General features: G+C 41.4%; 1 protein-coding gene and 1 long non-coding RNA gene across 4 annotated transcripts in view; one reads left to right on the top strand and one right to left on the bottom strand.

The window, feature by feature from the left end:
• Nucleotides 1-82: 82 nt before the first annotated feature.
• LOC133092088 (uncharacterized) lies at nucleotides 83-22,181 on the top strand. Of its 3 annotated transcripts, XR_009701020.1 has the most exons (4): nucleotides 83-291; nucleotides 390-668; nucleotides 3,234-3,339; nucleotides 21,925-22,181. It is a non-coding gene; the product is annotated as an uncharacterized LOC133092088 (long non-coding RNA). The 3 variants fall into 3 exon arrangements; XR_009701021.1 differs by lacking the exon at nucleotides 390-668; XR_009701019.1 differs by having other exon boundaries at nucleotides 83-668.
• NWD2 (NACHT and WD repeat domain containing 2) overlaps nucleotides 5,717-23,290 on the bottom strand; it is a 201,612-nt gene continuing 184,038 nt past the window's right edge. The window contains exons 4-7 of the mRNA XM_061191310.1: nucleotides 21,904-22,107; nucleotides 19,513-19,657; nucleotides 13,552-14,141; nucleotides 5,717-9,649 (exon numbers count right to left, since the gene is read on the bottom strand). Of these exons, the coding sequence (XP_061047293.1) occupies nucleotides 5,717-9,649; nucleotides 13,552-14,141; nucleotides 19,513-19,657; nucleotides 21,904-22,107 (4,872 nt within the window). The remainder of the gene's footprint in view (nucleotides 9,650-13,551; nucleotides 14,142-19,512; nucleotides 19,658-21,903; nucleotides 22,108-23,290) is intronic.

Genomic DNA, 23,290 nt, shown 5'->3' with positions numbered 1-23,290 from the left:
GGCGCACTCATTGGGCCGGCGCGTCACGTGGCCCGGCCGGCGGGCGAGCCTCCCGGGTCCGCGTAACCCTTTACCTGAGCTGCCCGCGCCGCGCCCGGGCTTCCGGAGCGACACCGCCGAGCCCCCGAGCCCGGGCTGGCCTGCGGGGCGCACCCAAACAGAAAACCCCGGAGTTCGGCTTCTGATCACCGACACCCCGGCTGCATGCCAGCCTCTGTCCGCGCAGGGAAACTTTTTGGTGCCTATTTTGCCGTCGTGCTGCAGGGAGAAGGGAGCTTCCTGATTTGGGACGTAAGTGGGGGGGAGATACATAAATGCACTCCCTGGCAAATAGATCTGTCCCCCGTTCCCCCCGTGAACTTGTGGTTTTGTCCCCCCCCCCCACCCAGTGCTGGCATTAGCCGCTTACACCTGGTGTGTGCACTGTCGCCTGCCTTTATGGCATTGATGGTCTGGGAAAGAGCGCAGACGCTACTAGAATGAGAATTCCCGGGGAAGTTGCGCAGCCTCGCCTGCACGCTCAAGACCGCGGTGGGAGTTCAACGAAGTCATGCTCCCCCGCCCCTCACCTTCCCTCTCTGTTCCTGGGGTGTTGGAACCTCGGCTGCCACACTCCGTCTACCCTCCTGAGCTCCACGCCCTTGCTTGTGACAATCCATGCACTTAAGGTGGGTTGCTTTACTCTAAAATAGTACTTAAGGGTTGGAGATCGTTTTCACCTGTGCTCCAAAGTGCGTCAGTGTTGAGCTTGGCAGGAAAACGTGTTAAGCAACGGCGCCACCTGGCTTGCCCTCTTCTCTCTTTCCCCTTCATTCATTCAGGGAGAGTCAGGATAAAACAGGATGCTGGAGAAGCAACAGGGCAGAATACTGTTTAAAGATGGACACACTGCCTTTAGTTCTTAATGTGTCCACTCTAATGATTCCAGCGCCATTTACACGACAACATTTGTCACGCTTTATGGGGGAAAACTCGTTTTCTGAATCTTTCCGCTTGTGTAGTAGCTGCATGCTTTAAAACGATAGATTTACAGGGGACGTTGTGTGCTGTTTTACATCACTTTCTGATAAAACTCTTTGTCACAATAAAGGACCCTCTTGTCCAACTTCTAGCCCATGCTTTAGAAATGTCCACTGGTAAGTTTATCAGTTGGTTATTTTGACCAGTTGGTATTTATCTTGGGTTTTAAAGTGTGTTTCCCAGACTGGCAGAATCAGCATCATCTGGGGGAATTTAGTAAAAATGCAGATTCTTGGATTCCACCCCAGACATATGGATTCAAAGATAGTGGAATCAGGGAGGGTGAAGTAATCTGTGTTTTAACAAATGATGCACCGCCACCCTGAGTCTGCTCATGCAGCTGGCTAAGTTACCCTCATCTGCTAAAGGCTGGGATTCTATAAAGCCACAGGTGGTGGTGTTATTGGTAACCTCAAATTACCAGTTTTACATAACTTGTCATGTTGATACACTGAAACTGAACCCTTTGATGTGTCTGTACAAAGTGTAATCTGTATTTCATGCAGCTCACATGGAATGCCAAATGGAGCTCAGAGGGGACCCTCATAAAAAATAAGGAAGAAAAACCTATGGTTTCTTCACGCGTGTGGGAATGAAACACCACGATTCACTTAGTTTTTTAGGTGTGTTTATGTTTTCATTGACATATAAATTGTTCTCCGCTGATGAGTTATGGAAGCTAAGAAAGCTAATTTGTTTGAGTGAATTTGTCAGTATAGTTCTAAATTTGTCAATATAGTTCTAAAGAAAAGAAGAGACGAACTTTTAAAAAGGTTATGGTATTGGCTTACATTATAACCAAACGAGTGCCATATTAGGCATTTTAGACTTTTGTGAAAGAGATTACTGGTTAGATTCTTTATCTTTAGCTCAGGTTTCTCCATTGGATGGATCGCGTATTACCAATTGCCTGCGTGGATGTCTTAACCTTTAAACTCTCTGGGTCCAACTTTATTATTTCCCTCATTTTCATCTCCTAACCTATTCCTTTTACATTTGTAACTCTACTCTCCACTCAATTTCAGTTGGAACTGGAATTAGAGTTTTCCTTCTCTTTCATCACCCACCTGTATCAGTGACATCCTGAAGTCACTCTTCTTAGCAATTTCACTGCCAATGCCCTAAGATCAAGTTCTTATACTTTCTGTCTCAGGTCTTTGCAATAGTCTCTTTACTGGTCTGCCAGCTTATGGTCTCTTTCATCTCTAATCCATCTGACATATTACTGCCCCAGTCATTTTAAAATACCATTTCAACCAGGCCATTCCCCTTCTCAAAACCTTTTTCATGATTCCCTATTGGCTACCGAATAAAGTTTAAAATCCCCACATAGCATTTGAAGTCATCTAAGTATACTTTGACGCTCCCCGTTTTTCCTCACGCAGCTTCCTCCACCTGAAATGTCTTTCTGACATTCTGACAGCTAAGTCCTACTTATTCTTCAAGCCACTGCTCTCTGTCGCCTCCTCTTGGCCATCCTTTTTGATTCCCAGTTAGAGTTAATTGCTCCCCTGCAGTGTATCCTCAGTACCTGGCTTTCACTTTTCACTTTTTTTTGTTTTGGCTAACAACTTTTTTTTAAATGACAGTCTGTCTTACATCCAATTTAGTTGCGCCTCCCTTAGATTATAGGATTCTGGAGGGCAGGGGTTGTGCGTGACTAATTTTTAAATCATCCTAGGCATAGCATAATGACTTAGACATAGCAAGCACAGTGTTTGTTGTGTTCTTGACCCTAGGAAGGAAGATATTTATTTAAACAACAAACTCCATGTATATGAAATGCTTTTATGCAAATGATAATGATCCACTCCTCTACATTTTCTCTGAGAACCAAACTTCACGTACTACACATAGAACTTGTTTCCTGTTTTCCTATTAAGACTGAAGTCCTAGAAGGTATAAACTATTTATTAATCTTTGTATTCCTGGCAAAATGTATGCCGAAGTAAATATTTGTTGGATGAATACTGCAACTATTGCAGTTACGGTTATACCTGAAAATCCTGGGAGTTTGCAAAGACCTGCAGTGATCTTCAGAGCCTAGCCTGGCCTCTAATCTTCAAATTAGAAAATATCTTCTAGGTCATTAGCAGTAAGTTCCTGCTGGATACTCAGTGCTTTATTTTTATGTGCTTTGAGAAGTTAACAAAAAAAAATTGATGGTGTATTGAAATCCTGTTCAGCGATTCCCTCTGGACCTCTGTTTTTAGGTTTCTTCATCTGTACGTTTGGAATATTAACAGTACCTACCTCACATGGCTGTTGTGAAGATTACATGGCTTAGCACATGCAAAGCTCGTGTACAGTAAGCACTCAGTGAGTATGAACAATTATTATTATTATTACTATTATTACTGAAGATCTCTAACTACATCTGCCAAAGTTGGGGGAGAAAAACAAACACCACACAAATCTAAGTAGTTTATCTTTTATTCATACAAACAATACATACACAAGACTGTACATTTTTTGAAGACTGCAATAATTTTCTAGTGTAACAACTCTGTAATAAAATTTAACTAAATGTAACATTTATGAAAATATAAATCTCTGATTGGATAATTCTTCCCAACAATACAAAGTTTACATAAAAACATTCAATATGAGCTATCAGTTGCAAACAAGTTAGGAAAAATCATTCAAGTCACTTGTTAAACTCTGTTGGCTGTTACATAGAACATTCACACACTACATTTAATCCATCTAGACATTTATTTCTTAGAAATGTGTAGCATGGAGGTCCAACTGATAATGACAGGAATAAGAATGTGTTGCCTCCGAAGAGCTAAAAAAAAAAGCATTGACTCAAACAGTCAACTCCACGTGGTCTGTACATGGGCTGAGCCTTCTCTGGGCTACCACCTCCCTGGCTGGTAGCTAGACCAGGAGGAGTATACTGAAAAAAAAGTCTTTCACTAGGGAGTGGGTGTTTATATTGGAATCACATCTCTGTATGCTTACCTGTCAAGCTGCTTTCCAAATTGAGATACAGTTGGCTTGGATTCCCGGTGGGTTAGATCACTTTGTTTCTTGCATTAGCATTAACAATTAAGATGTCACTCTCTTTTTTCTCACATTTCTCCCCCACATCCCTATGAGAGCAGTAGCAAGAGCTATCACTACCCTTATTCTGCAGTTTACAAAAACAATACATTTGGGCGGTTAAAAGATCTGTCTACGAATACTGTATGAGTTCATGGCAGAACTGGACTGAAAGCAAGTCAGTTCCTTGTTCATTATTCTTCCTTCTCAAGTCACCACTGTCCCTTTCAAACCAAACCAAACCACCACTATTGACGCCCTTTGGAAAGGCATCCGAGGACATGCCATGAGGAGGATAGGGAAGGAAGAAAATCACTTTCCCCTTTTGAGATGTAATATTTTCTTTTAAATAGGAGGAGTAGTTTTTAAAAACATCAAATACCAATTTCACAGCTTCTGCTTTGAAACGGATAAGACTATATAAAAGGCTCTAGAGAGTCCTCAGGCAGAAAGGGTGACAGATAAAGAAGGATACACACAGTGTGTAGAAGTAAGAAAGTGATTACAAACAGGGACAGTAAAGAGCCTTTGGACACCCTTAAGATTTACAGAATATTTTAGCACAAAGACAGGCATATTCAGTTTGTCCCAGAGTATTTGGTCAGCTATCTGCGTTTTACACAGGAAAGAGGAGGAATGAGAGTAAGGCAGATGTCATCAGTATTCCATAGATGGCATGTCGAGAAAGCTTTCCTTCTATTAAGATTTACTGCAGGGATTTAGGAAATAATTTATGCTTCGGTACAACTGACTTCCATGGCACAGCCTTTTGTTAGTACAATGATAGAAATGAACAGGTGTTTTGACCAAATTTGTAATGCCCTTTCTGTAACTCTTTTTTACACCCAGCACAAATAGACATTTCAAAATGACATGAAAATATTGTGGTTTCTTATTAAATGTGTTCTTTTCCAGCCCAGAAAATAGTTTAAAAATCATGTGTTCCATTATACAGCAACCCTTGCATGCAGTTGTCACAGCTGTATTTTAATGAAGACCGACGCTGTGTGTTCAGTAGCCCTATGATAGCGGTAGGTAGCTCTTGCCCCAGTCAGTCTGTGGCCTCACACTTCATATCCTTTCTCCTGGGAAACTGGGAGTACATCTGGGCATTTTTGTTACATTATTTTGCACCTTTAGACCTTCCATCTGCAGACTCTATTGACACAGTTGTCAGGATCATAAAATGTAAGGAGAGATTAAGGCTGTGTTTAGTTATCCACACAATCACTTGAAGTCCAACAGCAATTTGTGTTTACAATTTCAACCAGCTGCTGTAGAACTAACTTCAGTCCAAATGGTCTCTATGTAGCTCTAGCCTCTCTCATCTGGACAATGGGATGAGTTAAGCTGCTTCTTCCCATCCAGTTAATTTAAAAACTACCCTCTAACTTCCAGTTGATATAGCCATGTAAATATGATTTGTAGAAATTCTCTGTTAAGACTTCGTTCCTGGATAAACTTTGTCAAGAAGACCAACCTCACAACCAATTTCACATTTCTGTACATTTCATGAGCATGGCAATAATTAGCATTGGAACTCCAGCATCTTTCCTGTCCTTTAAGAATGAGTGTTTATCATCTGGGATACAGAAGATACTTTTTTTTCTTTTACATATTATGTGTTTCGCTGAGCAGGAAAAACATTTTGTCAGTTGTCAGGGGCGTAGCTCTGGCCCCTGGATTCCAGGGCAGAGCACACCCGGTCATAGCAAGAGTTGTGTTTCTTGGAGGGCGTTGCCTCGTTGGGCTCCATGGAGTCACTCACTGTGATGGGACTGTCTCTTGCAAAGACCTCAGTGGACTCTCTCCATAAGCAATCCACAGACACTTTAAAACAGTAACTATGACACTTTGGCCTGGATGTCTGTGTCGCATTATTGAAAATTTGTCTGCTATTTGAAGTGGCGATTTTAATTTTCAGTGCAGCATCTACGCGGTCCACCACCGTGTATATCCCTATACTGCCGTCTTCAAAACCCACAATGATGTTCAGGTGCCGCTGGGAGAGGGCAAGAAAAGTTGGAGTTTTGTAAAGGGAGCAAGCACCGATATTTTTGCCATCGGCCAGTCTCATGACAATCAAACTGGATATTGCACCATTTTCATCCTCTTCCTCCCCATTTCGGAAACAAATGTATACCAGGTAGCGACCGTCTCGAGACAACCTGTGCCTCCAGATGACCCCAGAGGCGTGAACCACCCGTAATTTACCGCTGTGTAAATCCAGCACGTTGATATTTTCATCTCCCCTGGAAATAATGCCTAGCTTTCCATTGGGAGAAATTTCAAAATCCTCTAGATTTTTCAGGAAGTTGTTTGGAAGTTGCACACGGCGACAGATCACTTCGTCTGTCAGACTCCAGATATTCACCGTCTCGGCTGACGTGATAAACACAATGATGTCCGGACAATCGGGGATCAATTTAAAATTCACAATGGTGGTGCCGTCTTCACAGCAGAACTTCTTGGTGATGCTTCCTGTCCAAAGACTGACTGCCAGCACCTTGCTTTTGGTCACGCCCACCACGAAGGTATTTGCAGAGGTTATGAAGGCATTCTGCAGAGTGGTCAGGATGTTGCACACCCTGTGGCCCGTGGCCAGTCTCCAAACCCTGGAGGCATTTTCCTCACAGAGAGAGACCACGAACTGGTCATTGTGTGTAATCAGCAGCTGAGATATTCTCTGCCCATTAATTCGGAAGAGGTTTTCACCGCTGCTGGTATGCCAGACGTACTGGCTGCTCTTGTCATCCGACGTCACCATGACGTCTCCAGAGGATGTCAACACACAGTGTTCAACTATTCCTTCATGCTTAAATACTGCTTCAAGGAACCCACTGCTGAAGTTCCACTTGTGAACACAATCAGAGCCATCGAGGGAGTAAATGATTTCCCCCCTAGCGGGTAACACCAGACTTTGGATGGGTTTTCCAGTCTTATCTATGTTGGACATAGCTGTGATTATATCTATGTCCCAGATAGAAAGAACACCACTGGTGGATAAAGATAGCAGCATGTTGTGATGACTGGATTTCACCAACTTGACTATGGTACCTGAGATTTCCTGTAAGCTCGCCATACACTGTCCCGTGTCCCGCCTCCAGAAAAACACGGCCGAGGTGTTTTCCATGGTCGCAATGATGCAGTCTCCGTTCTTGGACAGCACAGCCGATATAAAGCGTTCGTTGTGCTTCGCTCTGAACTTTTCAGCCACCTTCCACATACCGGTATCTAAGAGCTCAATGCTGAGGGCTTTACAGATCAGAACTGCGCTTTGGTCCTCTGAAAGTTCAACGCTGACCACTTCACTATCTTCTCTTCGGCAGTCAAAGTCATCGGTCAGCTGGGGGTTGGAGATGTCCTCAGTGTTCCAAACAGAAAGGCTTCCCTCACTATCTACCATTACCATTTCCTGAGCTGTGTCCAAGATAAGAAGGAACTTCACAAACCCACCTGAAAATTCAGATGTCACCGTACATAACTTTTCTCCACTCCCTAAATGAAAGATGGTAGTGGTGTTCAGGTACTGTCCACAGAAGGCATACACGCCGTCCAGAGAGCACTGGACACAGGTCACTTCGTACCAGCAGTGGAACTGGTAAAGGGGCCATCCGTAGAGCAGATCGATGACAGTGACATCTTTGCTGGCTTCGAGCCAGGCCAGAGCGTGTTTGACGGACAGTGTAAATCCATTGATGTAGGTGGAGCCGCTTCCATGCTTGGTCCCTTTGATTTCCACTTCAGACAGGAGGCAAGAATTTACATTGTCGTAAACCAACAAGGTGTTATTTGTCGTTGCCACCACAAGATACTTTTCGTCACTGGTGAGTTTCATGCCCAGGATGACAGACTGGGCTGTCGTGATTTGCCTGAGTAGTTGACGCGTTTCCACATCCCACGTGCTGATGGAACCGTTTTCTAAAGCTGTGAGCACCGTACTGGGGTTACAGGTGGGCAGAATCTCGGTGACGTGCAGGTGACTAGATGACAAGGGAAGACGCTCCGGGCTATAGGTCACATCCATGGATGAGTGTAATGGCACGATGGAGCAGTATTTGGGCCCGTCTTTGTCACATTCTAAAAGAAGGTGTCTAAGTTTGGGCAGGGAACTCACGACGGGCAGCAGTCTTTGCTGAAGCTCTGCAGAAAGGGAGCCAGGGAACGCGACGACCTTGGTTTTGATGCTGCGGAGGGTGCTCGCCAGGTACTTCAGCTCCTTCTCCTGCGAGTAGTTGTAAGCCAGCTCGATGTCCAAGAGCACTTTGTCAAACTGGCCAATTTTGATCATGGTGTAAAGCCAGCTGAAGTTCATGATGATGCCGTAGAGCAGGTCATCGGTTTTCCCACACCTCGTCAGGTGGTGCAGGAGCTCACACATTTTCCGATGGTTGACGAAAAAGATGTCAGGCTCCAGTGGGTTGCACTGAAAGACCCAGGGCTGGTCCGGGGCCTGCCTGTCGAAGGAAGCCTGCTCCATGAAGTGCTTTTCCTCCTCAAGCAGGCTTCTGCTGTCCAAGTCAAGGCAGCCATTCAGGTAGGGGTCTTCAAGGCAGAACGCTTTCCTTCTGCCCCCTGACCAGACCCCCAGGAAATAGTCTGCCAGGATGGTATGCATTTCATGCAGGTCACTGTTATCCTGCAGATACAGCTTCTGGGCTATGAGCTGCAGGTGTCTGTTGGCCCAGACCAGGAGGGTGATGTTCTTCACGTGTCTCTCGATTAAGTATCCACTGAGCCCCTCCTTGAGCCTTGCGATGTACAGATAAGGTACCCTCAGGGGATTGCTGGGCCTGGCGCTCTCGTTGAGCTCATTCATCACGCTGTTGTCAAGGGCCAGCACGTCTTCCAGCTCCATTTCACTCAAACCCATTTTGGCCATGGTGATGTAACCTAGAGCCCGGGAGACGAGTTTCTGCCCACACTTCCTCTCCAGGGAGCAGAAGAGCTGCTCTATGCTTTCGTGCACGGTGACACAGAGGGAGGATTCATCGACGTCTCTGTGAGATCGCCAATTTCTCACCTCCCTAAAGGTCAGGTTCACAAACATGGGCAACGTGCACTTGGAGAAGGCGTTGTTCACGTAAATCTGCTGGCCCGACGTGACCTTCCTTTTGACCCGCAGCAGCTGGTGTTTGAGCACCTGGCTGCACATCTTCCTGTCCCGGGGAATCAGCTCGATGTAGTTGTCTTCTTCATGGATAAGGCACCTTAGTTTCTGTAGGATCCCATGTTTGTTGGGCAGCGTGGAGAGGACAATCCGGACGAATCGGGGAAGGTGAACCGGGAGCCACCAGAGCTTCCTGGCCTCGTGGCTCTCTGAGAGCTGCTCCAGGGCATCGAATATGACCACGAGGGGTCTCTGCAACGAAGACTCATTCAAGAGGTTTATAAATAAGTCGCGGAGGTCATGGATCTTCTTAGGGTAGCTCTGAACCAGGCACCGGTAGTTCACGGCCAACTGTTCACAAACACTTAGAAGGAGAGTCCTAAGATCAGTACTCATGTCTGTGGTTCCTAGAAACCTCACGACTATGACTGGGTCAGATTCTGGTCCTGTGTCTTCATGTAGCCAGCCATAAGCCTAAAACATAAAGGTGGTGTTTAGAATGGAGACATATATTCACATGGTCACATGCAACAACACTTCCTCTCTGCAGAGATCAGCCTTCTGGTAACCCTGACCAGGCAGAAGGTACCTTAGAACCAGGAAGTGGAAAAACCTGAGATGGTCAGAGAGCTCTCAGAAAACTCATGCACTAAAGTCTGTAGGTGAGACCCTCAGGATCACTCTATTAAAGGTAATAAAATGGTGATCACAGTATTGGTCAATCACAAGGCAGAATTTAGCTTGTATTCTAAAAGTTACAAAGCATTTCACAAACTGTAAACCTGAATATCTAGTATGCTTAGTTTCTCATCGCTGAATTTCCATTTCTTGGCATGGTTGTTGGCACATGGTCGGTGCTTGGTGAATATTTGTTTAATGAATAGATTAAGTAATGGCCTACACATTACACTGAGTCAAATATTTTCCTTAATTGAGATCACATAAGGCTATATATGTGGCTGACCACATTTCCAGTTAATTAGAATGCAATAAAAATACTCAGCACTAAAATGATACTGAATATAATCTTGTATGATTCAGAGACATTTTACTCTATTGTGATGCTATAGGGTCATCATTATGATTATTTTTTATCATTATCAGAAAAATCTATATAATGCTGGTTAAACGAGTTTTGCTGAATTTGTGCTTTATAACAGACAGTCATCAGGCCTCATGTTGTCTCTCTGTAGGGCACATGGGATTACAGTATCATGTAACAGAAGAGGAAACCAAGGCCAAAAATAGCTTGCTTGGAGTTAACTGATTACCAAGAGGTGAAAATGGAGTAGAAGTCATATCTGACTTTCATTCTAGTGTTTTCTCTCTCCCACTCTCCCTTTTTAAATTGTATAGTTAAAGAGATAAAGTATATGAGGGGGGTGCTAGGTTTAATATTTTTCTGTCTGGAAAGGTAAAGACAAAAAGTGATATGATCAAAGTATAAAACACTCCAAAGTATATTTTTAGGGAGAAAATACTTTTCAGTAATCCTTGGAATTCACGGAGGATACTTCTTAGAAAAGGACATATTATTTAATACATTAAGAAGTAAGTTTATGAAACTCGGTTCCCCAATCGGTAGTTCAGGTTAAAGTATGAGTAAGTTTAGAAAAGATTCATGGATGTCAGTTTCAGAATGAACTGTTAAGGAAAATAAGCAACTCATTGTCGGTGTTTGGCCCAAACCTTTGAAGCTAATTTGGAGGAAGGTAATGTTGCCATTTTACAGCTGTCATTCGGTGGCAAATCAGAAACAGAACACAGTTTGTTTGTCCCTATGTGGATGGCTTATGATGATTATATGCATCGTCCTCCCTCCTCCCAATCACGTGTTGTGGGATGTGCGATGTCTGTAAAGAATGGCCCTCTGATCATGAGCTCATGTCCAAGGAGATGTCGGTTGCACAGGAGATAACCTGGAGATAAACACGGGATGCCTGTCTGCATCCTTACAAGGAACATGAGCTCACGAGAACACAGGTTGTTGCTGGTGGAGGTGGCAGGGGGTGGGAGGAGCAAATATTCCCCAGGAGGGAGGAGAAGCAAGCAGAGTCCAGGCAGGGGACCTAGAAATAGGCAAGCATCCTCAGGGGAGCTGGTGGTTGGACAACATATCCAGAACAGCGAGAGCTCAGAAAGCTGATTAACTGTCACCACACTCTGGCCACGGGAACTGCGTATGTATACGGCATATCAGCACACATCATGTAACTCCCATGCTAGACACACAGGGTCGCATCACATGCGCATTGTCCCTCCAACCACCTTTACCCTCCCCTGCTCCACAAGGAAAAAGCCCCAGAGTGAGGGTGAAATGGATACACCAATGTTTTCTCATTTGATTTCAGTTCCCCTTGTAGTGTTACTATCTTGCTTCCTTGGAATAATTCTAAAGTTTGAAGATGCATGTACACAGTAGTGTTCGAAGACAGACAGTCATACACATGCACACGCACACGTTTATTTTGATGCAACATGTCCCTTAAGTGTAAGCCTGCCATTTCACTGGGTGTTCAATTAAAGAAAGAAAGCATATCCTAACACAAGAAGAAAAACCAGCAGCTGGGCTTGGCAGATTGAGAGATGGTAAATGGGCCTTCCTAAGGACTTGTTAAAGGATTGGGACTGGCCAAAAAGTTCGTTCAGGTTTTCCCATAAGATGTTACAGAAAAACCCGAATGAACTTTTTGGCCAACCCAAGAAGCTTGATACACCCGATTGTCTCCTGTGACGTTACTCTGGAACCTAATCCCCCCATAAGATGCAACACAATTGTTCCAGTTCTTGTCCTCAAGATGATCTACCTGAAATTGTGTAGCACATGATAAATCATGAGAATGTTCACAAAGTTAAAGAAAGATCTGTTCGTAAGAGATTGACCATGGGAAGAACAATACAAAGATTCTGAAGTAACACCAGGATAATATAAACCATCAGACTTTGATATCAAGTGTAACAGGAGGTTAAAACTGGTACTAGTGTCACCCAGTTTAGACAATAGATACCGCATTCAAATAGAAGCTCCAGCCCATCTTGCAAGACTTGAAAGGGAGTTTTGAAAATTAGTTTTGCTACCTTTGATGGACTACCCACCTCCAGCCTGAAAAAGAGATTCAAGAGGCCAAGAGAAAAGTGGGAGATGAGGATGCTGTGGGTTGTATCTCTCACCACCCCACTCCCAAAGGGGAGGGCTGAGAGATGCCCACCCCTCACTTCTAGCCTAGGGAAAGGGGCTGCAATGGACCTCTTTCAGGATGTCCCCTACGGCTTGGGAGACATGGCCATCTGTATCTGATGACATTTGAGGAATATGGAGGTTGAGTGAGTGAGGCTGGCTAGCTGCTCTGATGGAGTAGTGATAGAGAGCTGCCGTATTGGAGCTGGAGTTTCTCAGGGCAAAACAATACCTGAGTGTTTCCCATGTATCATATGTGGGCCACTGGCAAGCGTGAGCTGACGAGGGTTTCTGTCGGTTCTGTTTTCCCAGGTCTAAGGGGGTTTGCTGGGTTGTGGAGAGGCTCTTGGCAGGAAGATACTAGAAATGTGTGTTGCTGGATGCCTAGGAGCTATGGAGGTGACCAGCTAGATAGAAAAACAATACAGTTCCCTGTGTCACCCTAGGGAACTGTAGGTGAGAGATGCTCAGTGAGGAAAAGGTGGGGGATGGGGGAGGGAAAGGACCTTTGGGAAACCATGAAAGGGCCTCAGAAGAAACGGGAGGAAGTGTTAAACACCTGCCAAGACCAGAGTGCCGAACCCAGGTCAGAACAGTACTGGTCATATAAGAATGTTCTGGCCACCTTACCTTTCCTACATCCCCTAAACCACAACCCTACAGGGTCAGAAGTGCAGTTGGGGTTAGGGACAGAGGGGAAGAAGTGCTGTGTGCTAAAAGAAAAGAGAAGATGGCCATGTCCCTATTTCCCACTGGAGGTGCCTTGTGTATGGTCGACCTCAGCTCGGGCAGGGAGATGTAGACTGAAGTTTTAATTATCATCTTTGACTGGACATAGTAATTGCTGAACTGAGATGGAGTTAATATCCAGAAGCGATTGGAGTGCTTGTCTTTGCTGAGAGTGATGAGAAGAGTTGTGAGATCTGCCCTAGTTTCTATCTAGGTGAGAACTAGCCCCAGAACATGAGTTTGAACAGTAAGAGACAAAACAAAGCTATTCTAGAATTGGACCGCATGAGTCTTATTCTTTCAGTATAACTGTTATACCAGCAAAAGAGAAACACTGAAGTATCGATTCCTAAAGGACCGATTATAATTCGGATAGTAAACACAGAAAATGGAAGTGAATTTGAACAGTTGATCTTTTCCCCAAAGTAAAAGTTTTTACAAATATACACGTAAAACAATAGGCTTTTACCTTCTTTGCTACTTCAGCTAGCAGAAGGGTCTTCCCAGTGCATGGTCCACCGTATATAATAAGAGGGTTGATGTGCCCGGTTTTGCTTGGAAGAATGTATTTATGCACGATGTTTAGAGATTCACATTTGTACTCGTAGAAGGAGGCGTACGTTTTACATAGTGATGAATGCTGAAGGATTTCGTCGTAGAGTGTATCAGTTTCTGTGTCAAAATTCTGTTGTACCGTGGCCTGAATTATGTCAATCATGTCCTCATAAAATTGTTTACCGAGTCCTTCTATGTAATGGTTTTCTATTTCTTGGGAATAGCCTAGTTTCATGTCACAATGAGTAACAGATGTGTACACTCTCAGATTAGATGACGCAACAATGGTAGGAATAAATTCATCCCGGAGTTTTATCAGCTTCTCTTGGGCTTCTGGGTCCCGAATAATCCTTGGTTCTGCTCCAGTTATATCCATGTATTTTCCCATCTCTGGGATTTTCACAAAACGCTCAATGTTAGCAATTTTCCTAATATAGCAAACACATTTCTTCAGGAATGCTGGAGTTTGCTTCCCTAGAGCGAAGTCAAACTCATCCTCTATAGCTGAAAGAAAATACGACAAGGAGTTTATTGTCTAGAACAAAGATGCAACACACCCACGCTCCGAGCCCATAACTCTCAAGTCACTAGTGGTAGTTTATTTTGCTTATAGTGTGTAGCAGAGTCGTCTCTAGAATAATTTCTCAATTCCTTAATTTCCTATTTGTCTTTTCCTAAACAGCCTGGAGCCCAGAACAATGGGTTCTAAATAAAATGATTTAATTTCCTCCGCAACCTGAGGGAGAGGTTGAACATAAGCATAAGAAAGAAAGCATACCAAGCTTATGGTTGACTCTTTTAAGTTCCTGCTTGGCTTCCCTCCCAGACTTCAGGAGTTCTAAGAGTGGAGAGCAGGCACCAACTGGGGCCAGGAGAGAATGAGGAAGAGGCCAAATGATGTATCTAGTCTATTTCTTCCTTCTCAGTCTCTCCTTACAACGTGGTTTCACCATTTTGTTTGAGATGCATTGTACCCCAGACAGATACGTGGAAATAAAAATATAAAAACGGGTTCAAAATATAATTACGTGCTGATTTTATTTATCCATTATCCATGTCACTGTTAAATACCATTATATCCATCAGAGCAGGTACAGAAAAATGACTTAGTATGTAGCTTTATTTCTTGTGAGAGAAACCATGTTAGGGCTTACAATACATATGTTTACATAAAAGTAAAGCATTCTAAATCATTTGAGGCCCCATAAGAACATTTAAAATTGGATCAGTAGTAATAAAAATATCATTTACGCATGGTTTTAGGGAAGTCAAATAAAAAATAAATAAAATAATTAAACCAATGGAAATGAATTTTAAGGCAAGCAGGCTTTTAAAACGGGCTGCCCTCCCTTCCTCCCCCGCCTTTCTGCTTTTCTTCATCTTGTTGGTCTTAATCGAGCATCTACTATGTTCCAAGTATGCTGCTAGTTTCTTAGGATACAATGGTAAGAGAAAACTGAGAATGTTAAAAAAAAAAAAACCCTTATGAAGCTTACAGTCCAGTGGAGGATGGCAGACATGAATCACATAGTCCCACAAATAAATGTATTATGATTATTTTTAGGCCCGTGAAGGTGAATAACATGGTGCCATGAGAGCAAACCCACCTGGAGGTCTAACCCACTTGGAGAAGTCAGGGAAGGCTTTCTTAAGGGGGTGACTACTGGGCTGGGATCTGGTGGAAGCATGGGGGGAGGGGTGGGTCTGGTCGTTACTGAGAACATCTCAATGTGCTGGCCATAACGCCGACATCGAGCAAAACCTAGAACATAGATGTATTCTCTAGAGTAACTATTAAGGAAGGTGGGAATTTTATTTTAAAATTGTGCCTTTTAGCAGAACTTCTGTGATACTGTTTTTTTCCAGTAATGATAGCAATTGATAAAAATGTGTGACTTAAGTAAAAAAGACATGTGTATAGCCACCAGTGTTGAATGAGCTGTGCCATTCACATCAGTATGTTTTACAAAGGGTTTTATTCAGGCAAGTTGGTTCAGGAGGCCAGTTAAAGGAGCTTTTATAACATATGTCTACTCTTCTTTTTATAGAAGATTAAGAACTTGTTATAATGTAGACAGGGGAAGATGTAAGAAATCTGGACATTATGAGCTCCTGCAGAAAGCAGCCTTTGGCCCATCTCTTTTCCAGCCATCTGGGTACAATGCTAGGGGCACACTGGGTTAGCCAGTGCTGTATACCGAGTAACATGAAGAGAAAGGAGGTGATCCACCTGCAGTATCTATATGTAATGGATGATAATTAGAGATATGTACTGTCACCTCTGACTCCCAGAAAACAGACCAACTGTAACCTGACTTTGTTATCACCTCTATGGAAACAGAGTGTCAATCAGGCGTGTTGATCATAAATGCAACATGAAAAGAGATACAGACAAATCAAGCTGGTAGAGCCCATCCAAGCTTGGCTCAGGGGGATAAAAAGAAGCTGTATACAAGAATGTCTGGTTGATAAATATACCTGAATAAATGAGTCATGTGAGACAAAATCAACTCTATAGAGTTATTTTTAGAAGCAAAGTACATCCTCAACATTTTGGGGGACTTTTATTAATAATTCCTGATATTTATTTGTCAATGAATATTATAAGCTTCCCCCCTCCTTACTAGAATACTGTATTTGTTTTCTGTCTTTGAGTTTTCCTTAATATCCTAAAGTTTAACCATCACAGAACCTGATGAAGGTAACACTAGGGGGAGATTCCCAGCCCTGGCAACTATCATTCATGAGACATTCAGCTCTCTGCTATTCCCAAGACCACTCAGTTGTGGCATTCACAGTAGGGCACTGTTTTGGAGTCTAATTTACTTCTCTTCCTTTCCTGTTATTCAAAAAGGTAAAACTGGAAGTGGTGTGAAAAAATACATTCAAATATAAATAGTACACATTTCCAGGTTCTATCTGGTATGCTTAAAAATATTAAAGTAATATTGTAGCATAAACCCCGGCATTTTGGGGGGGGGTTGTTTGTTTGTTTGTTTGTAATATAAGTGTCTGACTTGAGCTTTGATTGCTGAGGCATCCACTTCAATGATGGCTATCTTGAATAAACTCATTACCAACCACACATAAGGAGCCAGGCCACCTCCACTCACTGAGGTTCCTTTGTTTTAGAGATCTTGGTTGATTTCAGTAACTAACCTTTTGGGCCACTTGTTTTTTTCTCTTCCTGTGCTTTAAATTCCCGCTCTTATGTTTTAAATTCACCAATAAAGAGTGAGCCCAGTAAAAGCAAAACCCGATGTCCTATCTCTCTCTCTCTCTCTCTCTACTTGTGACCTTGCTGTGTGGCCCCAGGTGTGCTGTGTAATTGCCAGCTCCTGTAAGTAATAAGCCTTTATTTTTTCAAAGTTTCCTGATGGTTATTGCCGAAGGGTATCTTGCAATCATAGTAAGAAGCACAAGGGTTGGTCCAACCACAACATTGGTTATTGATAGGCTGGAGAGACAAGCGCAAAACAAATATACGCTATTCATTTCAAAGAGTTGGCCCTTCTTCAGCAATTTTCATTGTGCAGACATTGTCTTAAAATGAGTTTGGAATGTAAAGTAAATAAAAATTTCATGATCATGCATATCTTTAAGATGTAACCCCAAGTAGAAAATAGTCCTCGTGTAGTAGTTCATACTACATAGTATGAGATTATTAATCTTCATATGGCTATCCATGTGGACCATGTTCTTTAACATGGAGAAAATTAAGAGAAAGTGTTTGCCAATGAATATTTGAACACTTGAGCTGTCTGACTCTAAGCGAGAGGATACCCTCCCCTAACTGGTGTCTCTTACATCAAGAATAGCAAAGTTTTTGCTCTTGGTATTTTTTTCCTAATACAGCATATTTTTTAAAACTGGGTAGTTCTGCCCTTGATAAAGATGAAGAACCAGGGCTTCTAAAGTGGGTCAAAAAGATCCCAAAGTAATAAGGATATATGTTAACCTGTATATTCTAAAGATAGTACTTATTCCTGCCAATTTTAGTACTTTTAGGGAGAACTAAAATAAGACCTAATTTTTTGACAGCTTCAGGAGAATGAATTTGTCAAAATTCTATATAATTTCTCTGAGCTTGAAATACATGTATATCCAAGGAGAATGATATCAAGTGCTTCTTCGGTTTTCACAAACGTTTTGCTACATCATTCACAAAACCAGTCTGAAAATGCAACTACTGTTGCTTTTTCTTCAATAATTCTTTACTATCAGCTCTCAAAATAAATGCTACTTAACTGATTACTTTTACCCAGGCATGTTTGTCCCCTGGAAACTATGACTGACATATTTCTTTAGATATGTGGTTTCCTGTGCAATTCCTCAAAATAAAGCCTCTTTTCCATGGCTGAGAAAGGCCCACAAGTGAGTCTCTCCTCGGTAGCTGGGGAGACTTTTATTTTAAGGTTAAATTAGATCCTGCCACTCCCTTACTTCCCAACCTCCGATGGCTTCCCATCTTACCCAGGGATGGAAGAAATTGTCACAGGTATGGGAAGTCATTTTGGCTTACACATGGTTTGGCTTGACCTTTATGCTAACTACAACAGCCTGTCTTCTGGCCTGTCAAACATGCATTGTACATCTGATTTAAGCACTAAAATCTGATTTAACCATTTAAAAATCAAAACGGAATAACTGTGGTTCAGGCATTCAAAATGGAGCCGGGTGGCCATTGTGGATGTGCTTTCAGACATGTTCCTGTATCACTGAGAACTTGAATTCTCTGAGCTGTATCAGACTCAAGGATACAAGAATACTGTCGTTCTTAAAACAATATCTGCTAGCATCTGCCTAGGTCTCAAGGTCTCCCCTTGTACCTGTGCAACTACTTCAGACCCCAACCAATCCTTATTTGACAAGCATCCTGACTTCTTGCCAGCTCCAATTATGATTCTTGATAAATGACTCATGTGACTAACTGTAACTTTGTGATTTTTGCCTATATAAGTCTCCCCCATTTTGCAGTCAGGTGGAACACAGTTTAAGTACTTCTTAAATCTGTGTCTCTTGGGCTATAATCCTCAAATAAAATTCTTTTCTATTCCTATTATAGATTGTTTATTGATTATTTCTGTTGACAGCAGAATAAAACACAAGGGCCTTATTATGGCCTGTGCCCACCTTCTGACCTCGTCTCTCCTTCTCCAAGCCTGGCTACCTTTACCTTCTTCCTGCTCCTAGAATTTGCTAAGCACATTCCTGTCTCAGGGACCTTGAACGTGGTAATCCCTCTGCCTGGAATTCTCTATTTTAGATATGGCATTGCTGGCTCTGATCCGTTCTGTCATTTGGCTCGAAAGTCATTTCCTTACCGCCTGCCCCATCTAAATCTGGACCCCCACAGCCTTCATCAGTCCCCATTAGCCTGTTCCTGTGTTTTGTTTTATTCGTAGCACTTATCCTTTCTGAAATGGTATTGTTCATTTGTCTGATTACTTGCCTATCACTCATCCCTGCTGCCCCCCTAAAAAAGTTCCAGAAGAGCAGAGACCTTGCCTTCTTTGTCATTGTTGTAGCCCCAGTGCCTGGCATATGGTATGCACTCAATAAATGTTTGCTGAGTGAGCCAAGTAAGTGAATGAATGAGCAGCTCAGCTGAGAAACACTGGCAGAGTCTGGTCTATTATATCCAGCCTCCTCTGAGTTCTTTTAAAGTCACATTTTTGGAGAATTCCTCAAGTTAAGTAAAGGCTTATCTTTGAATAAAAAGAATACTTGCCGCCCCAGGAGATGGAAACATGTAGAAAAATTAAATTTCATAGGGCAGTAAATGCAACTAAATTTGCAGAACCATAAAAGGGAAGCAGCGAATATATCTATTATTTATCTATTCCTCGGTTTACTGAAGATGCGTAAAAATTACCTGAGAACAGGTACCTCTTGGCTTGGCTGTGTTTCATTTTCCTCTTTTCATGTAACAGTTTTACAGCAACCTTGAATACCTTCTTGATCTCATCTGATATCTCTTGCCAGGTCTTCTCATTCTCAGCATTGGCAGAGGGCTGCATCTATGGAATTGTAAAAGTGAGATATTGGTCTTAAAATCATCATAGAAAACCCAGTATTTAAGAGCAAGAAAACTATTGTTATTTGAAAGTCTACTATATGCCTTATCATGATAGGTGTCTAACAGACAGAATCTCATTTCCTCTCCCCAGTACCCTGAAAGTGATGGGAACTTGCCCAGGTGACACAACGGTGTGAATCCAAACAGGATTTGTTTGTCGGGATTTCTTAATATACCATGTATTTCCTGCTTGAGTTTTGATACAAATGTCGTAACAAAATCCTATCTTCACTACCCTCTAAGGAGGAGAGACAGGTAAAGAGGAGGTACTCATGTTACTATTTAATTGTCTTTAGTTGTTTCTTCCTCATTTATTTTTATGATCCTTTAGGAAATAAAATAGGAGTACCTACCAAGAAAGTAACATTTATAGAGTCTTGCTGATAATCTTATTCAAACATTCATTTACTTAACAACAATTTATGCAGAAATAGCATGTGGGGTTTAGAGAATAACTAAGGTTTCCCTAGACAATCATGGAATCAAATGAAGAAGGAACAACTAAAGCCAATTAAATAGTAATATATGTGTAAGTTTTACAACTTTGTAAAACTGATTTCTTGAGGTATCATGTTTTTTGATATCTACTTTACCAGCTACTACCTTTACTTCTGGCATATTTACCTAAGAGAATGGTTTGGGGTTTACCCCAATATTCATCTCCGTAGTCTTGCAGATAATTACTTTGAAAAATGCATGTGAGGAAGAAGAAGAAAAATCGAGGAATCTGACATGATTTCATTTTGCATGGAGAACATGCTTTATGTTAAATGTCAGAATGACAAAGACGCAGGGTTCTTTTTTTGTTTTACCTTTTTATTTTATATTGGAGTATGGACACAGGGTCCTTAAAATGAAGGGCTGTTGCTAACCCAGGGCTCTCCTCCTCTCAGAGCTGCCTGGGTGCTGAATGTATCAAGGAAGTTCTCTTTGGAAGAGGGATGGATAGCTATGCCTTCTTTTAATCTCTAAAATGTCTATGCAATGAATAGTCCCACCCATTTTCTCTACCTCCTTCATTCAGTTTCGGGGGACACATGATTGATACATTTGGGAACCAAGTTGGAGAAGAGACAATGCTAATGTTTCCATCATATTCATGCATGACTCAACCTCACTGCAAGATTCTACATAAGGCACAAGAATATAAATTAACAATGTATGAAATGTTAAAGGAACATACTGAATTTAAAAACTAGAGACTATAAAAAACAGCTAGGCAGATTTTTAAAAGACCACCCCCCCCAAAAAAAAAATCTTTCACAAATTAAAAATATAACTGTTGAACTTGAAAACTCAAGCATGAACAGAGTGGATACAGCTGAAGAAGAAAATTGATGAACTGGAAGAAAGATCTAAAATAATTTTCTGGACAGCAGCAAAGAAAGATAAGGAAATTGACAATGTAAAAGACAATTAACAGACACGGAGGATACAGGTACAAATTATTATATATAGAATGGATAAACAACAAGGTCCTACTGTAAAGCACAGGGAACTATATTCAATATCTTGTGATGAACCATAATGGAAAAGAAAATGAAAAAGAATGTATGTATATGTGTAACTGAATCACTTTGCTGTCCAGCAGAAATTAACGCATTGTAAATCAACTATACTTCAATAAAATTTAAAAAAATAAAAAGTAAAAATTAAACAAATTTAAAAAAGAGACGTGGAGGATAGACTGAGGCAATCTATTGTACATCTAATTAAAGAGCACAAAGGAAAGAACAGAAGGAATAAAGGAGGGACATTATTTGATGAGATGATGGCTGAGAATTTTCCAAAACTGATAGAATGCATGAATTCGCAAATGCAGGAAGCACAACATACACCAATCAGAATATATATAGACACGTTATAGCAAAATGAGAAGAACACAAATATTTTCAGATAAACAGAATTTATCACTAATAGACCTCCATTAATGGAACGTCTAAGAGATATACTTCAGGAAGAAGGAAAAGACCCCAGCAGGAAAGTCTGAGATGCCAAAAAAGAAAGGTGGATCAAAAATTGGAAGATTTCTTAGCTCTGGATTTAGTTGTTAAAAGGAAATTTAGGGTCCAGGGCAGAATAATTTTCTGTCTACTGTGCCTTTTCTGTGGAGAAAACCACCCCTGGGTGACATAAACTGTTTAAAGTCATGGAGAGAGACATACTTCGGAGAGAAAGATAACTTACTGCATTTTTATTGCTTTTCAGCATTTCCGACTTGGGTCTGAGGTAATAAGCTGCTGGCACCGAGTTCTCATCCCGACAATACCACTCTTCCAGTAACTTGGTCTCCAGCTTCGCCTCTACGGCAGCATCCAAAATCATTTCAAACTCTGACGCTTCAACTTCTCCAGGGATTCGGATGTTCCCATATTTTTCACCTAATAGTCCCTGTGTATCACCAAGAAAGTTCAGTTTAGTGTATCACCAAGAAAGTCCATTTCACTATTCATATCATATGGCCACTCAATAAATATTAATAAATAGATAACAAGATACTTTGTTCCATCCATTGTCTCTTTTAATCCCAGTGGATACGTTTTCACATGAATTATTTCATAAGTAAAATTGGACCATTTATATCGTAGTATAATAAATTCACATACTGAGATTGCGTATCATATTAGACAAATCAAAAATACAGAATTTTGTAGCAAAGAAATTTTCCCAAAGTTTACGTAACCTAACAAAGGTTGTCTATTTTGAGATTTTTTGTTTGTTTGTTTGTAACAAAGAAAAACGACATGCTGGACTCTATGAAATATCCAACATGTAAACTCACAAACAAAAAAAAATTGCTTTGTATAGAGTTTATAGTCTGATTCTAAGCCCCAGATTTACACAGCTACAAATGAAAGAAGTATGAGATCGCTGAATGTGATGTCACTATAAATCACATAAAGTTTCCACTGGTAACTGGAAAAAATTCAAAATATAAACAAGGTATCATTTTCTCCCTATTGAACTGGCAAAGGAAAACACATGCTCAGTGTCATGTGGACATGTGAGAAAATACCTCTATACAGCTGATGGTTGTGTAAATCGATCCAATATTTCTTTGAAGGGCAGTCTGGCGATATGTACTAAAAGACTTAACATATGTGAGTTTTGGCAATTTTTCTTCTGGAAATCTGTCCTTAGAAAATAATTAAGGATGTACAAAACGACTTAGCATATTTATGCTGAACCTGTTTGAACAGAGAACGGTTAAACCTAAGTGTCCAGCAAGTGGGAACATTTAAATACATTTATATATATTTTGGTACCTCTATTCAAAGGATGTGTCAAATTATGTTTTAGAACTGTATTGATGTAGAAGGATGTTTATAGTATACTGTTAAGTGAAAAGGAAAGTTACAAAACAGTACGTATAAGAAGAATCCAATGTTGTATATATATCTTATATATATATGAGAGAGATCGTATATATTTGTAGACATAAACATAACACATACACACAGAGATTTTATAAGAATACACAGCAAGGTTACTCATGGCTATCTTTCGGTGGATGGTTTTGAATTTACTTTGGTTGTTTTATGAATTTATTGCTTTTTTATTAAAACTGTTTTTT

This window comes from Eubalaena glacialis, chromosome 5 (genome assembly GCF_028564815.1).
Source record: "Eubalaena glacialis isolate mEubGla1 chromosome 5, mEubGla1.1.hap2.+ XY, whole genome shotgun sequence".
NCBI classification, from domain to species: Eukaryota; Metazoa; Chordata; class Mammalia; order Artiodactyla; family Balaenidae; genus Eubalaena; species Eubalaena glacialis.
The sequence above is the reverse complement of the archived record's forward strand: the minus strand, read 5'-3'. Positions and strand labels throughout refer to the sequence as shown.